At 49.0% G+C, this 18,211-nt stretch overlaps 1 protein-coding gene across 2 annotated transcripts in view; it reads right to left on the bottom strand.

Annotated features, from left to right (window-relative positions):
* Window positions 1–18,211, bottom strand: part of IRAK2 (interleukin 1 receptor associated kinase 2) — a 79,657-nt gene that overhangs the window by 59,614 nt on the left and 1,832 nt on the right. For both annotated transcript variants that reach the window (XM_033210652.1, XM_033210651.1), the window contains exon 2: window positions 9,576–9,758. In XM_033210652.1, the coding sequence (XP_033066543.1) occupies window positions 9,576–9,758 (183 nt within the window). The remainder of the gene's footprint in view (window positions 1–9,575; window positions 9,759–18,211) is intronic.

Below are 18,211 nucleotides of genomic sequence, written 5' to 3'. Positions count from 1 at the left end.
GTCAGGAGATCAAGACCATCCTGGCTAACACGGTGAAACCCTGTCTCTACTGAAGATACAAAAAAAAAATTATCCAGGCATGGTTGCGGGCGCCTGTAGTCCCAGCTACTCAGGAGGTTGAGGCAGGAGAATGGCATGAACCCAGGAGGCAGAGCTTGCAGTAAGCCGAGATCACGCCACTGCACTCTGGCCTGGGTGACAGAGAGAGACTCTGTCTCAAAAAAAAAACAAAACAAAACAAAAAAAAAAACAGGGAATGGAGTTTTACAATTGCTCCTCTGCCAGATTTGTTGACTGCTATAGACAAGTAACAACCTCGTGTTTCTCATCTCAAGTGGTAGTTTTTATTGTGGCTTCCTGTTCAAATTCCACCACTGAATTTGGGTGTGCTGGGGGAAGGCGATGCAGACAGCTTCTCTTTGGTTGAGAGGCCCTGGGTCACTGGGCCATTAGAGAAGGCTACATATCACCCACACATACCAGACTTGCCCTAAAGGAAATGGCTGATTAGGCCCCCAGGCCTGTCTCCCTTGCGGAAAGCAGATGTTTCATGCATGTCAAGACAGGTGTATATGGATATCTGGGTGGTCAAAATGGACTGTGGCAGAAACTGCTAATTGTCCCTCCAATACTGATTTCCTCCTCTTCTAGAGTACTAGAAGCTTTAGTTGCACATATAACCTTCCAACTAAAGATTACATTTCCCAGCCTCCCTTGCAAGCAGGTGTGGTTCTGTGATCAGGTTCTGGCCAATAGCTTATGAGGGAAAGTAGGTGAGCAACTTCCCTGGTCATGTCCTTAGAAGAAGTGGAGTGTGCCCACCCTTTGCCTCTTTTTCTCTTCCTGCTGGCTGCAGTGTGCATATGGGGGCACAGAGGGGCCATCTCAGATGTGAGAAGCCTTGTGTCCACGTTAGCAGAACAATAAAGAAGAGCCTGGGCCACAACACCACGGAGCTGCCACATGAGCCTGGGGCAGCCTGGCAGTCACAGGAGAGGGAAATGAATGCCTGTCTTTCAGCCACTGTGGTCTGCGCTTGTTTAACAGTAGTTGTTGCGGGAAGTCAGGGACCCCGAATGGAGGGACCGGCTGAAGCCTCGGCAGAAGAACATAAATTGTGAAGATTTCATGGACATTTATTAGTTTCCCAAATTAATACTTTTATAATTTCTTACGCCTGTCTTTACTGCAATCTCTGAACATAAATTGTGAAGATTTCATGGGCACTTATCACTTCCCCAATCAATACCCTTGTGATTTCCTATGCCTGTCTTTACTTTAATCTCTTTAATCCTGTCATCTTCACAAGCTGAGGAGGATGTATGTCGCCTCAGGACCCTGTGATGATTGTGTTAACTGCACAAATTGTTTGTAGAGCATGTGTGTTTGAACAATATGAAATCTGGGCACCTTGAAAAAAGAACAGGATAACAGCAGTCTTCAGGGAACAAAGGAGATAACCTTAAACTCTGACAGCTGGTGAGCGGGTGGAACAGAGCCACATTTCTCTTCTTTCAAAAGCAAATAGGAGAACTATCGCTGAATTCTTTTTCCCAGCAAGGAACATCCCTGAGAAGGAGAATGGCCTCTGAGGGTAGGCCTCTGAAATGGCCCCTTTGGGGCGGCGTCTTTTACGGTCAAAGCCGAAGGGATAAAATAAGCCCTGGTCTCCTGTAGCGCTCCCACACTTATTAGGATGAGGAAATTCCCACCTAATAAATTTTGGTCAGACAGGTTGTCTGCTCTCAAACCCTGTCTCCTGATAAGATGTTATCAATGACAGTGCATGCCCGAAACTTCATTAGCAATTTTAATTTCACCCCATCCTGTGGTCCTGTGATCTCGCCCTGCCTCCATTTGCTTTATGATCTTTTATTACCTTGTGGAACGTGTGATCTCTGTGACCCACACCCTATTCGTGCACTCCCTCCCCTTTTGAAAATTGCTAATAAAAATTTGCTGGTTTTACGGCTCAGGGAGCATCACGGAACCTGCCAACATGTGATGTCTCCCGCAGACACCCAGCTTTAAAATTTCTCTCTTTTGTACTCTTTCCCTTTATTTCTCAGACCAGCTGACACTTGAGGAAATAGAAAAGAACCCACGTTGAATATTGGGGGTGGGGATTTCCCCCGATAAGTAGTGAACCTGGAAGGCTAATGGAGGAGACCAAGACATGGATGGCTAAAAGAGGAAAAAGGGGCTGACTCTGGCCAGCAGATTTGCTAGGGCAAGGAATGGGTAGCTGCTTTCTGTTCTAAGCCTTCTGTACTGATCCATTGTATTTCTTCTTTTTTTTTTTTTTTTGAGATGGAGTCTCGCTCTGTCGCCCAGGCTGGGGTGCAGTGGTGCGATCTCAGCTCACTGTGAGCTCCACCTCCCGTGTTCCCACCATTCTCCTGCCTCAGCCTCCCAAGTAGCTGGGACTACAGGCACCCGCCACCACGCCTGGCTAATTTTTGTTTGTTTGTTTGTTTGTTTTAGTAGAGGCAGGGTTTCACTGTGTTAGCCAGGATGGTCTCAATCTCCTGACCTTGTGATCCACCCGGCTCAGCCTCCCAAAGTGCTGGGATTACAGGTGTGAGCCACTGTGCCTGGCCCATTCTACAGCTGAGAATATTCAGTGTTTGACAAATTAAATAACTATGGCCTTGGCAACTAAGTCTGAGGAAAATCAAGGAACAGAGACCCACAGAGCCAGCCCTCTACCCATTCAGACCAGGCAGCCTCCGCAGTTCACAATTTCAAGAGACTGTGCATGGATATGGCCCCCAGTGGGCCCCAATCGTGCCACTCAGTTCAAGCAGGGCCTTCAAAAGGCTACAGTCACATTCAGGCACATCCCCTGGAGAGGTAAGTCCCTCAGGAAGCCACTTCATGTCCAGGACTTTTGGTATGTGGGGTTTTCAAGTACTGTTTTCTTCAAATGTATTGTTAACACCCTTTAAGAGGTGGTGGGCATCCAGCCAGGCGTGGTGGCTCACGGCTGTAATCCTAGTACTTTGGGAGGTCGAGGTGGGCAAATCACCTGAGGTTGGGAGTTTGAGACTAGCCTGCCCAACATGGAGAAACCCCATCTCTACTAAAAATACAAAACTAGCTGGGCATGATGGCACATGCCTGTAATCCCAGCTACTCAGGTGGCTGAGGCAGGAAAATCACCTGAATCCAGGAGACAGAGGTTGCACTTAGCTGAGATCGTGCCACTGCCCTCCAGCCTGGGTAATAAGAGTGCAATTCCATCTCAAAAAAAAAAAAAAAAATTAGGCCAGGCATGGTGGCGCTTGCTTGTAACCCCAGCTACTTGGGAGGCTGAGGCAAGAGAATCTCTTGAACCTGGGAGGTGGAGGTTGCAGTGAGCTGAGATCGCACCATTGCACTCCAGCCTGGGCGACAGAGAAAGACTCCGTCTGAAATAAATTAATTAATTAATTAATTAAATAAAATAAAATAAAGTGGTGGGCAGAGGTCAGATTCTCAAACTGCCAGCGACAATGAGCAAGTTCATAACCAATCCTAAGCAAGTGAGTGCAAAAGCATGTTTAACTGATGTTAAACATTAAACAATTAGGGAAGGGTAGAGACTCTGACCAGGTAGAATAAGAAATTTAAAATGCTTCTCTATATTCACCTCCAAAAAGTGACAAGGATTTATAGCACCTTTTTTTCCTAATTAAAAAAAAAAAAAGATACAGAAAGGGGAAGTGCCTTGCCTGCAAATTCAAACCAATAGTAAAACATGACCAGACGCCCATAACAGAAGAACAGCAGGGGTTTTGTGGATATGGAAACCAGCCTTAATCTCTCCTCCTCAGGCAATTTTGATCAGCAGGGCTAGAAGAAAGACGAGGTCTGGGGAACAAGAAAGGAGGGTAGAGGCGGTGAGAACAGGAGAGCACAGACCTTTAGTAAAGTTTTAAGCAGAACAGAGATCAACGGGCAAGAGCATCACTAGTGTTTCCTGGACACCCAAGCACTGCTCTCAGAGGCAACTGATGCAGCTGAAGTCCTCCATGGAAGCTAAGCAGGGTGGCCGGGCGCAGTAGCGCACACCTGTAATCCTAGCACTTTGGGTGGCTGAGGCAGGCAGATCACCTGAGGTCAGGAGTTCAAGACCAGCCTGGCCAACATGGTGAAACCCCATCTCTACTAAAAATAGAAAAATTAGCTGAGCATGGTGGCAGGCGCCTGTAATCACAGCTACTCAGGAGGCTGAAGCAGAAGAATCGCTTGAACCCGGGAGGCAGAGGTTGCAGTGAGCTGAGATCACACCACTACACTCCAGCCTGGGCAACAGAGCGGGACTCTATCTCAGAAAAAAGAAGCTAAGCAGGATGGCTCTGGATCCAGGCTGCCTGGGTGTGACCTTCACCCATTGGCCATTCTTGGCCAGGTTCCTTGGGTGGAGAAGGGGCTCCTTTGAGCAGACCCTCGGGGGCTGCCAGCACCTCAAAAGTGCTCAGTGTTCCCCTAAAAAGGCATCACACTCAGATGAGAGTATCTCTGGAAATTTCACACTCTATTGTTTTTTGGCCTCACATTGCTAAGAATCTGTGTGAGATTAGTCAACAGGTTTTGACATCAATGGTGAGTGTCCAACAAGAGGCTGTGTCTCAAAGCCCTGGTGCTTCTCTGCTTTCAGGCATCGGGACTCCCCTGCAACCTCTCAGCCTGAGCTGCGGGAGCAATATCGGGGTCTGGTGCCAGCCCCACCCCATCATCCCCCTCTCCAACGTGGACTTAGCTGCAACTCCCACCCCTGCTCCTGACTGCACTTGAGCTGGATGACAAGGGGGTCAAGAGGTCTGGGGCCCAGGGAAAGGAAGGGACTTGTCCAGAGCCACACAATCAAGGCTGAGCCTGAACTGAAACTCAGGCCTGCCGCCCACCACTGCACTGTGAAACCACCTGGCCTCTCTGGTGGGCCAGAATGAGGATCTGGCCTTCAGGGTGTCAACCTAAATAATAAACAAGGAGAGGTTCTCTACAAGAAAATGATGCAGCTGGGCGCAGTGGCTCACACCTGTAATCCCAGCAGTTTGGGAGGCCGAGGCCAGCAGATCACCTCAGGTCAGGAGTTTGATTCCAGCCTGGCCAATATGGTGAAACCTCGTCTCTACTAAAAATACAAAAATTAGCCAGGTGTGGTGGCAGGAGCCTGTAGTCCCAGCTACTCGGGAGGCTGAGGGAAGAGAATCGCTTGAACCCAGGAGGCAGAGGTTGCAGCGAGCCAAGATCACGCCACTGCCTTCCAGCCTGGGTGACAGAGCAAGACTCCATCTCAAAAAAAAAAAAAAAAAAAAAGAAGAAGAAAAAGAAAAAAAAGAAAATGATACTTACTCAGGAATAGGGCATCGGAATGAGAGTACACATGCCATAGTAAACTAAGGTGTATCCAGGGAGGTTTTTCAAAGGAAAAGTGAAGAGCATTACATAACTGTTTTGAGATAACTATCCTTGAATAGCAAGAATGATTACAGTCTCCAGGGTGGGACAGCCATTTGCTGGGCAGATGTCCTCGCAGGGGTATTTTTTGTGTGTGGTTATGATGGTATTTATGCAAGGTTGTGGTTTTTGTAGAGTCTTCCGTGACAGTTACTGTTGTCGGGCCTTTATGCATGACAGTTCTCCCTTCATGGCCTTCCCTAGTTCTATTTGTCAGGGTTATTTATTTTTGAAATGGAGTCTCGCTCTGTCACCCAGGCTGGAGTGCAGTGGTGCAATCTCCGCTCACTGCAACCTCTGCCTCCCAGGTTCAAGCAATTCTCCTGCCTCAGCCTCTTGAGTAGCTGGGATTACAGGCACCCAGCTAATTTTTTTGTATTTTTAGTAGAAACAGGGTTTCACCATGTTGGTCTGGCTGGTTTCAAACTCCTAACCTCAAGTGATCCACCCATCTCGGCCTCCCAAAGTGTTGGGATTACAGGCGTGAGCCACCACGTGCAGCCAAGTGTTATTTTATTATTATTTTTTTAAATACAAAATCACTCCATGTCGATTCTGACAACTGTCGCAGGAGGAATGTAAGGAACGGCAGCGGCTCAGGAGCACCAGGCAGGAGGGGTTTCAGGTGGGTTCCAGGAGTGGGGAGGCTGTGGCCTGGGCAGCTGACCCTCTCCACTCTGAGGAGGAAGGTGGGCTTAGGGAGGCGGCCAGCAGGGGTGGAGACAGAAGTCCAGGGGATAGGGAGGACCGTGACTCAAGAGGAGCCACCACTATGCTGCTGGGGCACACAGTGGAGTCAGGGTCCGGCCTGTGCAGAAGTAGGCCCAGCCATGGTCCTGTGCTGGAACATCACTCCCATTGGGAGCCAGATCACCCCATTCCGTACCTCAGACAGGAAAGCCTGGAAAGTCGCTTGGCAGCTGAAGGGAGGAGATGCTCTCGCTGCCCTACTGGCCTCCCTGTGCCTGGTGTGCTCTGCTCCACGATGCCCCCAAAAGCCCAGCCTGGGCTGTAGCTCTAGATCTCTCCACCTGCAGGTCCACCACACCATCCTCTGCTCTCCTGGTTTACCTCAGAGGGTGGTGCTCTCTAGGCCCCCACCCTCAGGCCCTTGCTCCCAGTCCCTTTTCCTGGAAGCCCTCAGTGATTCCAGAAAACCTGAGGGACAGGCAGGTGCTGAATCTGGTCTGCTGGTCCAGCCAGCTGGTTCCCAGCTCAGGAACCCTGACAGGACAGCTCCTCCTCGGGTGTCTGGGGCTCCCACCACTGGCTCCTCAGGGCCCTTGCACATGCTGGCCTCTCTCTCCTGGGCTCTTACCAATGCGTTACATGGCTGTCTTCTTCCTATTCCTCCAGGTTCATATCCTCGCACTGGCCTTCCTTCACCCCCTGTCCTAGGATGCTCCCCTGTCTGGTCACTGTATCCTGCCTGCCCATTTCTTTACTTGTTTTCCTGTGTATTAACTGTCTCCTCACAAGACTGTGCCTTCGTGAGGGCAGAGGACCTGTCGCTTTGCCTGTGCTGTATTCCAGAACCTAGGACAGCACCAGGCAGGTGCTCAGTTAAGTACCTGCAGAAGAGTGGCTCCCAGCCCTACACTGAGGGGGTCTCTTTGGCGATGTGAGGAGGGGTAGGGGTAACCAGAACCCCCATTCCCACTGCCTTCTGCTGAGTACCAGCTGAACATCAGGCACTTGACATTCTGCTCTTCACCTTCACAGCCACCCTTCAGGGTAGGGAGGTATTACCAGCTAAACATGTCCCCACCACACATGATCCTGTTTTCTGAGGAGCGTAATTTGTTAATACCAAATATCAATCAACACTTAGAATGCAAAAATCTTCAACCCAGACATTCCAATACTATAACAGAAAGCCATCCCATGGCTACACTTACATGTGTGCAAAACAGGCTCTATACGTCTAGGACAGTACATCATGACACTATACGGAACAGAAAAATGGCCGGACATGGTGGCTCACACCTGTAATCCCAGCACTTTGGGAGGCCAAGGTGGGCAGATCACCTGAGGTTGGGAGTTCAAGACAAGCGTGGCCAACATAATGAAATCCTGTCTCTACTAAAAATACAAAAAGTTGACGGGGCGCGGTGGCTCACACCTATAATCCCAGCACTTTGGGAGGCCAAGGCAGGTGGATCATTTGAGATCAGGAGTTTCAGACCAGCTTGACCAACATAGTGAAACCTTATCTCTACTAAAAATACAAAAATTAGCCAGGCATGGTAGTGGGTCCCAGCTACTCGGGAAGCTGAGGCAGGAGACTCACTTGAACCTGGGAGGCAGAGGCTTCAGTGAGTCAAGATCTCATCACTGCACTCTAGCCTGGGCAACAGAGCAAGACTCCATATCAAAAAAAAAAGAAAATTAGCTGGGTGTGGTAGCGGGCACCTGTAATCCCAGCTACTTGGGAGGCTGAGGCAGGAGAACTTCTTGAACATGGGAGGTAGAGGTTGTGGTGAGCTGAGATTGTGCCACTGCTCTCCAGCTTGGGCGACAGAGCGAAACTTCATCGCAAAAAAAAAGAAAAAATAAAAAGAACCAAGAAATGCTAGAAGGAACATAAACATATCTCAATAGGGGCAAGCTAAACAAATCACAGAACATCTGTCAAAAGAATACAATGTAGCTATTAGAAAGAATGTGTTGGCCAGGCACAGTGGCTCATGCCTGTAATCCCGGCACTTTGGGAGGCTGAGGTGGGCGGATCACGAGGTCAGGAGATCGAGATCATCCTGGCTAACACGGTGAAACCCTTTCTCTACTAAAAATACAAAAAATTAGCCGGGCGTGGTGGTGGGCGCCTGTAGTCCCAGCTACTCAGGAGGCTGAGGCAGGAGAATGGCGTGAACCCGGGAGGAGGAGTTTGCAATGAGCCGAGATTGCGCCACCGCACTCCAGCCTGGGTGACAGAGCGAGACTCCGTCTCAAAAAAAAAAAAAAGAAAAAGAAAGAATGTGTCAATATGAAACAGTCCCCAAGGTCTATTGCTAGGTGAAAAAAAATTCATAACAGTACATGATGTGCTATCTGTATCAAAAGGGGGTTGCAGGCAGGGTAATGTGGCTCATGCCTACAACCCCAGCACATTGGGAGGCCAAAGCAGGAGCATCACTTGAGACCAGGAGTTCAAGACCAGCCTCGATCTCTATAAAAAAATGAAAAATTAGTCAGACATGGTGGCATGTGCCTATAGTCCGAAGTACTCAGTAAGTTGAGGCAGGAGGATCACTTGAGCCCAGGATATCAAGGCTGCAGTGAGCTTTGATCACACTACTGCTCTCCAGCCTGGGCAACAGAGCAAGACCCTGTCTCAAAAAAAAAAGCTTTTTAGAAAGGGATTGCAGATGCATAATATCCTTGCCCATGCAGAGAAAATTTCTAGTAAGACAAGCCAGAAATTTTTGCCAAAGTCATTACTTCTTGGGATGTAAAGTGGGGAAAGGATGACAATATGAATCATTTTTACTGAATGCTTTTTTGAATTTTTGTTATGCTATATTGGGGTTTTTTAAATTAATTAATATATTTATTTTTGGAACAGATAGCCCAAATTTAAAAGGTACGAAAGAATTTACAGTAAAGTCTCCCTCCAACACTGTGTTCTCTGGCTGCCCAGTTCCTCTCCCCACAGGTAACCACTGTTACCAGTTTCTTTTTTTTTCTTTTGGAGACCGAGTCTCACTCTGTCACCCAGGCTGGAGTGCAGTGGTGCAATCCTGGCTCACTGCAACCTCCACCTCCCAGGTTCAAGCGATTCTCCTGCCTCAGCCTCCCGAGTAGCTAGGATTACAGGCGCAGGCCAGCAAGCCCAGCTAATTTTGTATTTTTAGTAGAGACAGGTTTTCACCATGTTAGCCAGGCCAGTCTCGAATCCTGACCTCAGGTGATCCACCCGCCTTGGCCTCTCAAAGTGCTGGGATTATAGGCGTGAGCTACCACGCCTGGCCTGTTACCAGTTTCTTATGTGCATGATAAACTCACTCATTAAATTAGTTTTTTAATTAAAAGAGGAAAAAAGTATTAAGGCCAGAGAGTGCAACTCACATGGACGGAAACTGCTCAGGGGCATGATAGGCCCCACCCAAGGAGGGCCCTGAGTTACTCACAGTTCAGGATGATCTGGGCAGCCCGGTAGAGCTCCAGGTGGCACAGGAGGTCCACAAGTTGCTGGACGGTGGCCTGCCGCATGCCCCACCACCACAGCAGCTCCCGCGTGATGCTCACACCCTGCACCCGCTCCATGGACTTGATCTTCCGCAGCTGGGTCAGGTCTGTGATCACGTAGGAGGCTAGAAGGGAGGGAGAGGACTCTGCTTAGAGTCAGAGAGGCAGTCCCTCCAGGAGAGGTCCCCACGTTAGCCACTAGGTGGGCTTTTCCAGGACATCCTCCCCAACCACCCCGTCCACACTGGAAACACCACCATTAGCTGAGGTCCACAGGTGGCCCAAGTTACAACGCTGACTCTGCTGGACACCCATGGAGTCCAGTACACAAGACTTAAGAGAAAGAGCACGGGACAGGAGGGTCGAAGCTGCTGCTATGCCTGGGGCAGTCACTGCGCCCATGGGAGCCTCAGTGGGTACCAGCTCTACTAGCTGCCTCCTCTTCTATAATGGAAGGTCCATGTAGGCAGGAAGCTCTACCTGTTTGGTTCATGGTTACTTCCCCAGAACTGAGAATAGTGCCTGGCTCAGAGTGGAGGCGGGGCCAGGATGAGGGTGAGTCAGGTTAGGCACCTAGGGAAGGAAAATGCAGGAGGCATTCATCTTCAGGTGGCACTGCAGGACCCTGAGTGTCAGCGCCTCCTTCCATTTTGCCCCGGGCATCTCATTCCTCTCAGCTAAGTCCCAGTCCTGGTCAGGGGAACTCAACAAGTGCATGAGGCCGGGTACAGCAGCTCACACCTGCAGTTCCAAACTTTAGGAGGCCAAGGAGGGATTGCTGGAGCTCAGGAGTTCAAAACCAGTCTGGGCAACATAGCAAGACCTGTCTCTACAAAAAATAAACAAAGCAGCCAGGCATGGTGGCATGCATCTGTAGTCCTAGCTACTCAGGAGGCTGAGATGGGAGGATCACTTGAACCCAGGAGTTGGAGGCTGCAGCAAGCCATGATGATGTCACTGCACTCCAGCCTGGGCAACAGAGGGAGACCTTGTCTCCAAAAACAACAAAAAAAAGATATGCTAAGTGAATGATTGAATGAAAACACACACACATACCACATTGTCTTCAGAGGACTGTTATAAGGATCGAGAGAGCCATGGATAAAAAAATACTTTGCCTATTCTGAAGTATGGGACAAAACTTGCAGGGAACTACCACTGGTAACAATAAAAATAATGTATTATTTCTTTTGGTGTTTTACCATAAAATTGATGGTTGTTCACCAAAAAAAAAAAAAAACATGGACAATACGGGGGAGAAGTTACACAGCACCTCACCACCCTCCTAAGGCCACTAGGGTACTCCTCCTTTCCAAAAATCACCCCCTCTACATAGATGTGTCTTTGGATATAGTTGTTGCCACATTGCAGGTAAGATTTTGTATCTTTTCTTAAGAGATGGGGTCTCACTATGTTGACCAGGCTGGTCTTGCACTCCTCGCCTCAAGCAATCTTCCCACCTCAGCCTCTTAAAGTGCTGGGATTGCAGGTGTGAGCCACCACGCCGCGCCTGAGATTCTGCATCCTGGTCTTATTTATTAACATTATGCCACAGGGACCAGGTACAGTGGCTCATGCCTATAATCCTAGCACTTTGGGAGGCCAAGGCGGGTGGATCACCTGAGGTCAGGAGTTCAATACCGGCCTGGCCAACATGGTAAAACCCCCGTCTCTACTAAAAATACAAAAATTACCCAGGCTTGGTGACACACGCCTGTAATCCCAGCTACTCGGGAAACTGAGACAGGAGAATCACTTGAACCCAGGAGGTGGAGGTTGCAGTGAGCTGAGATCGTGCCGCTGCACTCCAGCCTGGGTGACAGAGTGAGACTCTTTCTCAAAAATATAAAAAATAAATAAGAATTAAAAATTATTATTTTTTTTTTGAGACAGGGCATCACTCTGCTGCCCAGGTGGCATGAGTGCAGTGGTGCAAACATGGACCACCACAGCCTTGGCCTCCCAGCCTCAAGCAATTGTCCCACCTCAGCCTCCCCAGCAGCTGGGACTACAGACACACCACCATGCCTGGCTAATTTTTTTTTTTTTTTTTGATACAGGTGTGAGCCACTGCACCTGGCCCATTAATGGATTTTTATGACCAGTATTCTACTGAGTTTACTGAAGTGAGAAAGGCATTTTTTAAAACTAGGAATAATCAGCCAGGTGCAGTGACTCATGCCTGTAATCCCAGCACTTTGGGAGGCTGAGATGGGCGGATCACCTAAGTTCAAGAGTTCGAGACCAGCCTGGCCAACATGGTGAACTCCCATCTCCGCTAAACATACAAAAATTAGCCAAGTGTGGTGGTGCCCACTTGTAGTCCCAGCTACTCGGAAGGCTGAGGCAGGAGAATCACTTGAACCCGGGAGGCAGAAGTTGCAGTGAGCCGAGATAGCGCCACTGCACTCCAGCCGGGGTGACAGAGCGAGACTCCATCTCAAAAAAATAAAGCAAAACAAACAAAAAGAAAATATAAACATAGGTGGGCCGAGTAGAAGAAAGAAAGACAAGAGATAAAGCCCAGGACCACATAACAAAGACCCTCAAGCGAATGCTCAGCTTTGGAGTTTGGACTTGATCCTAAGAGTTACAAGGGACCATAGAAGATTTCAGAGCCAGTGAGTGCTGCGATCAGATTGCACAGTCCCCTACACTTTGAACAAAATGGGCTGGTGACAGCCTCCTGCACACAGAAAGCCTCCAGGAGAAGTGTCCTGTTAGAATGGAAAGTTCCTAAATTGCTATATTAGTCACTGGAAACCCCAGGCCAGATTCCTAGTCAGTGGGAAGTGATGTCAGCTGGGTCAGGGGCTGCTTCTAGCAATACAGAGAAGAGAACGGATGGAAAAGGAAGGACCATCTCCCCGCACGAAGCATTGGGCATCCACACACACTCCCATCTTGGGAGGCAGCATGACGTAATGAGAAAACAGAAGCCCAGGGCCACCCCTGGTGGGTGGTGGCAGCAGGAACTCAGCCACAGCCTGACTCTCCGTGGGCCGAACTTTCCTTACTCGTGATAGTGATATAAGCGAAACAGGAATTAAACTCTAAGGTGCCTTCCAGCTTAGACATTTTTGTTCCATGACAGTGCCATATCTTAAGGTGCTGACCAATCAGCATTTAACCAGACCCTTTATTTATTTTATTTAGTTTTTTCCAGACAGAGTCTTGCTCTGTTGCCCAGGCTGGAGTGCAGTAGCATGATCTCAGTTTACTGCAGCCTATGCCTCCCAGGTTCAAGCAATTCTCCTGCCTCAGCCTCCCAAGTAGCTGGGGCTACAGGGCATGTGCCACCACTCTCGGCTAATTTTTTGGTATTTTTAGTAGAGATGGGGTTTCACCATCTTGGCCAGGCTGGTCTCAAACTCCTGAACTCAAGTGATCCGCCCTCCTCAGCCTCCCAAAGTGCTAGGATCACAGGCATGAGCCACCATATCCAGTCTCAACCAGACCCTTTAGAGTCAGGATGTGATAGAGATCTTGAGGGGATGAGTCACTACCAAGGCCTGCTAAGTCCGAAGTCTTTTTCTCAACATGGACCGGTAATACCTGGTCATAGTAGAACATTTGAGAAACAAGAAAATGAAAGTCCCCATGACCATACCACTTGGAGGACTCTAAGGACACCACCCGTTGTATTTTGGTGTCTAATCTTCCAGACTTTTTCTACAGATACGAAAACATGTGTTAAAGTCAGCAGGACAGTAGTGGTGGTTCAGAGGCCAGATATTGGGATTCGGGGCCTGGGTTCAAATCCTGTCTCTGTTGCTTACTTGCTGTGTGTTTGGGGAAGGTGTTCATCTCTCCCTGAGCCTCACTTTCCCCATCTGTCAAACAAGGATAATAGCTGCACCTGCCTCAGAGACTGTTGCAAGGATTAGACGAGTTACATGTACAGAAGCACTCAGAACAGTGCTTGACACAAAATAAACATGATATAAGTATTAGCTATAAGTGTTAAACTATCTATACTCTATGAAAACCTGTTCTGTGGCCAGATGCGGTGGCTCACGCCTATAATCTCAGCACTTTGGGAGGCTGAGGCAGGCAGATCACTTGAGGCCAGGAGTTTGAGACTAGCCTGGCCGACATAATGAAAGCCCGTCTCTACATTTTTTTTTTTTTTTGAGACAGAGTCTCATTCTGTTGCCCAGGCTGGAGTGCAGTGGCACAATCTTGGCTCACCACAACCTCCGCCTCCCAGGTTTAAGTGATTCTCCTGCCTCAGCCTTCTGAGCAGCTGGGATTACAGACAAGCACCATCCTGCCTGACTAATTTCTTTTTTTTTTTTTTTTGAGACCGAGTCTCGCTCTGTCGCCCAGGCTGGAGTGCAGTGGCGTGATCTCCACTCACTGCAAGCTCTGCCTCCCAGGTTCACGCCATTCTCTTGCCTCAGCCTCCAAGTAGCTGGGACTACAGGCACCCACCACCATGCCCAGCTAATTTTTTGTATTTTTAGTAGAGATGGGGTTTCACCGTGTTAGCCAGGATGGTCTCAATCTCCTGATCTCGTGATCCACCCACCTCAGCCTCCCACAGTGCTAGGATTACAGGCATGAGCCACCACATCCAGCCAATTTTTGTATTTTTAGTAGAGACAGAGTTTCACCATCTTGGTCAGGCTGGTTTCGAACTCCTGACCTCGTGATCCAGCCACCTTGGCCTCCCAAAGTGCTGGGCTTATAGCCTGAGCCACCGCGCCCAGCCCATCTCTACTAAAAATGCAAAAATTAGCAGAGCATGGTGGCATGCGCCTGTAGTCCTAGCTACTCTGGAGGCTGAGGCAGGAGAATCAGTTGAACCCAGGAGGTGGAGTTTGCAATGAGCCGAGATCATGTCATTGGACTCCAGCCTGGGCAACAGAGCGAGACTCCATCTCAAAAAAAAAAAAAAAAAGGCTGGGCACAGTGGCTCACACTTGTAATCCAAGCACTTTGGGAGGCCAAGGCGGGCGGATCACGAGGCTGGTCTCAAATTCTTGGCTTCAAGAATTTTCCCCACTTGGCCTCCCAAAGTGTTTGAAATTAGAGGTGTAAGCCACTGCACCTGGCCTGAAAATGTTTTTATCCCTGATGGTTAACAGTACTGGGACTATCACTCTTGAGTGCCTGAATCCTGCAGGAGTTCACCCGAGGCAGTTGAAAACGTTGCCTATCTTCAAAGTCCTCCAGAGCAGGAATGGCACAGCCTTCTGAAATGACCCATCTTAGAATCAAATGCCCACACCCCTCCCTGGGTAGGGGATGAGGAAAGCCCTAACTTGACCCTTTACAACCAGCTAAGTCTCCTAAGCCTCTCAGCAACTCTGTGAGGATGCTTCATGGATGAGGAAACTAAAGGCTTGGAGAGAGACAGTCACCACCTGACGTCACACAGCCAGGCAGGGGCAAAGCAGGGCTGTGTACAAAGGCTGGCACACGCATGAGTGAACGAGACAGGGAGCGGTCACATAAGACACCCTGCGTCGAGCCCCCGCTGCACACACCTGGGGCTGAAGCTGTAGGAAACCCATCTTACACAGGGTCAGGCAAAGCCCATCAGAGGCCGCTGCCATCACAGAGACAAGAACCAGGGTGGCCAGATTATCTGCCAAGTGTCGGGTCCAAAAGAGCATGTCTGTCTATGGCTGCGGGATCTTCTGAATCACTTTAGCGTTCTCACTACACTCTCCCAGTACCACCATCAGCTCCGAGGGACTGTCTTCTTTCTAAAATGACCCACAGGAAGCCAAGAATTGTTAGGACTGAAGGGACGATCACAGTCACTCGTTCATTTGGCTGAAGAAGGAACCGGAGCGCTGGTACTAGGCGAGGAGCAGTGGGCTGGGGGCACGGCTGGCTGTGATCCAGTGTGGGAAGGGGGCTGACCAAAGGCTCCAGGCCAGCTCCAATGTGTAATAGGGGGCAGTCTGCATCCTCACCACACCAAGGCCTGGCAGCTCATCATTCACTCTGGCACCTGCCCTCTAGCTAGGCACTGCCCAGGCTCTGGGAATACAGGAGTGAAAAACTAGACAGGTAAGGCCCCTGCCCACACTGTGCTTCCACTCCATAAGAAGAGACAGGCAGAAACACTTAAGGAACGAGGGGACATCAAAGAACATGAAGTGGAATGAGGGGAATGAAACACAGTGATGGGCTAGAGAGGAACAGGGGCAGGAAAGGCCTCTCGATTTCAAAGAAGGTGCCAGGGGAGCTTACCTGAAGGACTATGACAGACAGAATATACCCTTGGAAAGCATCCATATCCTAAGCCCCGAGACCTGTGAATATGGTATCTTACATGACAAAAGGGACTTTGCAGATTTGATTAAATTAAGGATTCTGAGATGAGATTATCCTGGATTATCTGGGTCTGGCCAAGGTAATTACCAGGGTCCCTGTAAGGGGAAGGCCAGAATGTCAGATTCAGAGAAGAGGTGACGGTAGAAGCAGAGGTCACAGAGACAGATGTGATGATGTACACCAGTGGCTTTGACGATGGAGGAAGGGGCCACAAGCCACAGGATGCTGCAGGCCTCAGGAAGCCAGTCAAGGCAAGGAAACCCCTACAGCAGCCCTGAGTTAGCACTTCTGACCTCCAGAATGCTGAGATAATAAACTTGAGGTGTTATAGGCCACCAACTTTGTAGTAATCTGTAACTACAGCAGGAGGAAACTAATAGACTAGAAATCTAGCCCCAGGTAACACAGGGGGAAGAATGTCCCAGGCGGAGGGAACAGCACCTGCAAAGACCCTGTGTCTGGCCCAGGGAGATCAGTGTGGCTGGAGCGGGGGAGTGACAGTGGGTGTGGAAGATGAGGAGGTCAGAGAGGCCAGCACTGGGCAGATGTGTCAGAGCCGACAGGCCTGGCGAGGTGTTCAGATCATATCCACCCCAGTGGGAAGCCTCGCAGAGATATTCTCCAAACAAGATGTGCAAATGGCCAATAAGCACAGGAAAAGATGCTCCACAGCATTAGTCATTAGGGAAATGCAAATCAAACCACAGTAAGACGCCACTTCACCGGCCAGGCACAGTGGTTCACGCCTGTAATCCCAACACTTTGGGAGGCCGAGGCAGGAAGATCACCTGAGGTTAGGAGTTCAAGACCGGCCTGGCCAACATGGTGAAACCCCATCTCTACTAAAGATACAAAAATTAGTCAGGCATGGTAGCTCACGCCTGTAATCCCAGCTGCTTGGGAGGCTGAGGCACGAGAATCGCTTGAACCCAGGAGGCTAAGGTTGTAGCGAGCCGAGATCATGCCACTGCATTCCAGCCTAGGCAACAGAGCGAGACTCTGTCTCAAAAAGGAAAAAAAAAAAAAAGAAAAAAAAGAACACATGTTGACAAGGATATGGAGAAATGGTCATCCACATACACTGGTGGTTTAACCACTTTAGAAAACATCTGGTAGCTCCTCAAATAGTTAAACATAAAGCCAGGCACGGTGGCTCACACCTATAATCCCAGCAATTTGGGAAACTGAGATGGGCAGATGGCTTGAGCTCCAGAGTTCAAGATCAGTCTGGGTAACATGGTGAAACCTGTCTCTACAAAAAATACAAAGGTTAGCTGGGCACGGCGGTGCACACCTGTAGTCCCAGCTACTCAGGAGACAGGACGATCACTTGAGCCCAGGAGGTTGAGGCTGCGGTGAGCTACGTTTGCACCACTGCACAAAACCTTGTACGTGAGTGTTCACAGCAGCACTATTCATAATGGCTCAAAAGTGAAAGGAACCCAATGCCTAACAATTGATAAATGAATAAAATGCAGTATATCCATACCATGGAACATTATCCTATAATAAGAGGAAACTAAGTACTGATGCATGCTACAACATGGATGAACCTTATGCTAGCTGAAATACATCAGTCACAGAACACTATATATTATGGTTCCATTTATATGAGATGTCCAGAATAGGCAATGTCTAAAACTTGGGAAGATGGAAGGAAGGGATTGGCAGTTAAGGGGTACAGTTTCTTCTTGGGGTGATTAAAATGTTCTAAGATTGATTGTGAAGATGGATACACAGCCCTGGGAATATACTAAATGACACTAAATTGTACTCTTTAAACAGGTGTATGTTATGGTATGTGAATATCTCAATAAAGCTTTTTTGTTGTTGTTAAGTCATAGGTGTGCCTTCTAATTGAATTTCCTAGAAACAGAAGTTGTTCTGGCATTTGTAACTGAGGGCTGGGCCAATGTGGAAAAAATGAGAGGGAGTCCCACGCAAAGTTTGTCCACTGCCCAGGAGATATTCAAAGTAATGAAGCCAGGACCAGGCGCAGTGGCTCACACCTGTAATCCCAGCACTTTGGGAGGCCAAGGCGGGCAAATCACCTGAGGTCAGGAGTTCAAGACCAGCCTGGCCAACATGGTGAAACCCCATCTCTACTAAAAACATAAAAATTAGCTGAGTGTGGTGGCGACTGCCTGTAATCCCAGCTACTCGGGAGGCTGAGGCAGGAGAATCACTTGAACCCAGGAGGCAGAAGCTGCAGTGAGTCGAGATCACACCACTGCATTCCAGCCTGGGCCACAAAATGAGACCGTCTCAAAAATAAAAATAAAAAAAA

This window comes from Trachypithecus francoisi, unplaced genomic scaffold, assembly GCF_009764315.1.
Source record: "Trachypithecus francoisi isolate TF-2019V2 unplaced genomic scaffold, Tfra_2.0 Lachesis_group0, whole genome shotgun sequence".
In the NCBI taxonomy this organism is placed as follows: domain Eukaryota; kingdom Metazoa; phylum Chordata; class Mammalia; order Primates; family Cercopithecidae; genus Trachypithecus; species Trachypithecus francoisi.
Note: the sequence above shows the minus strand (reverse complement) of the source record. Positions and strands in the feature narration are given on the sequence as shown.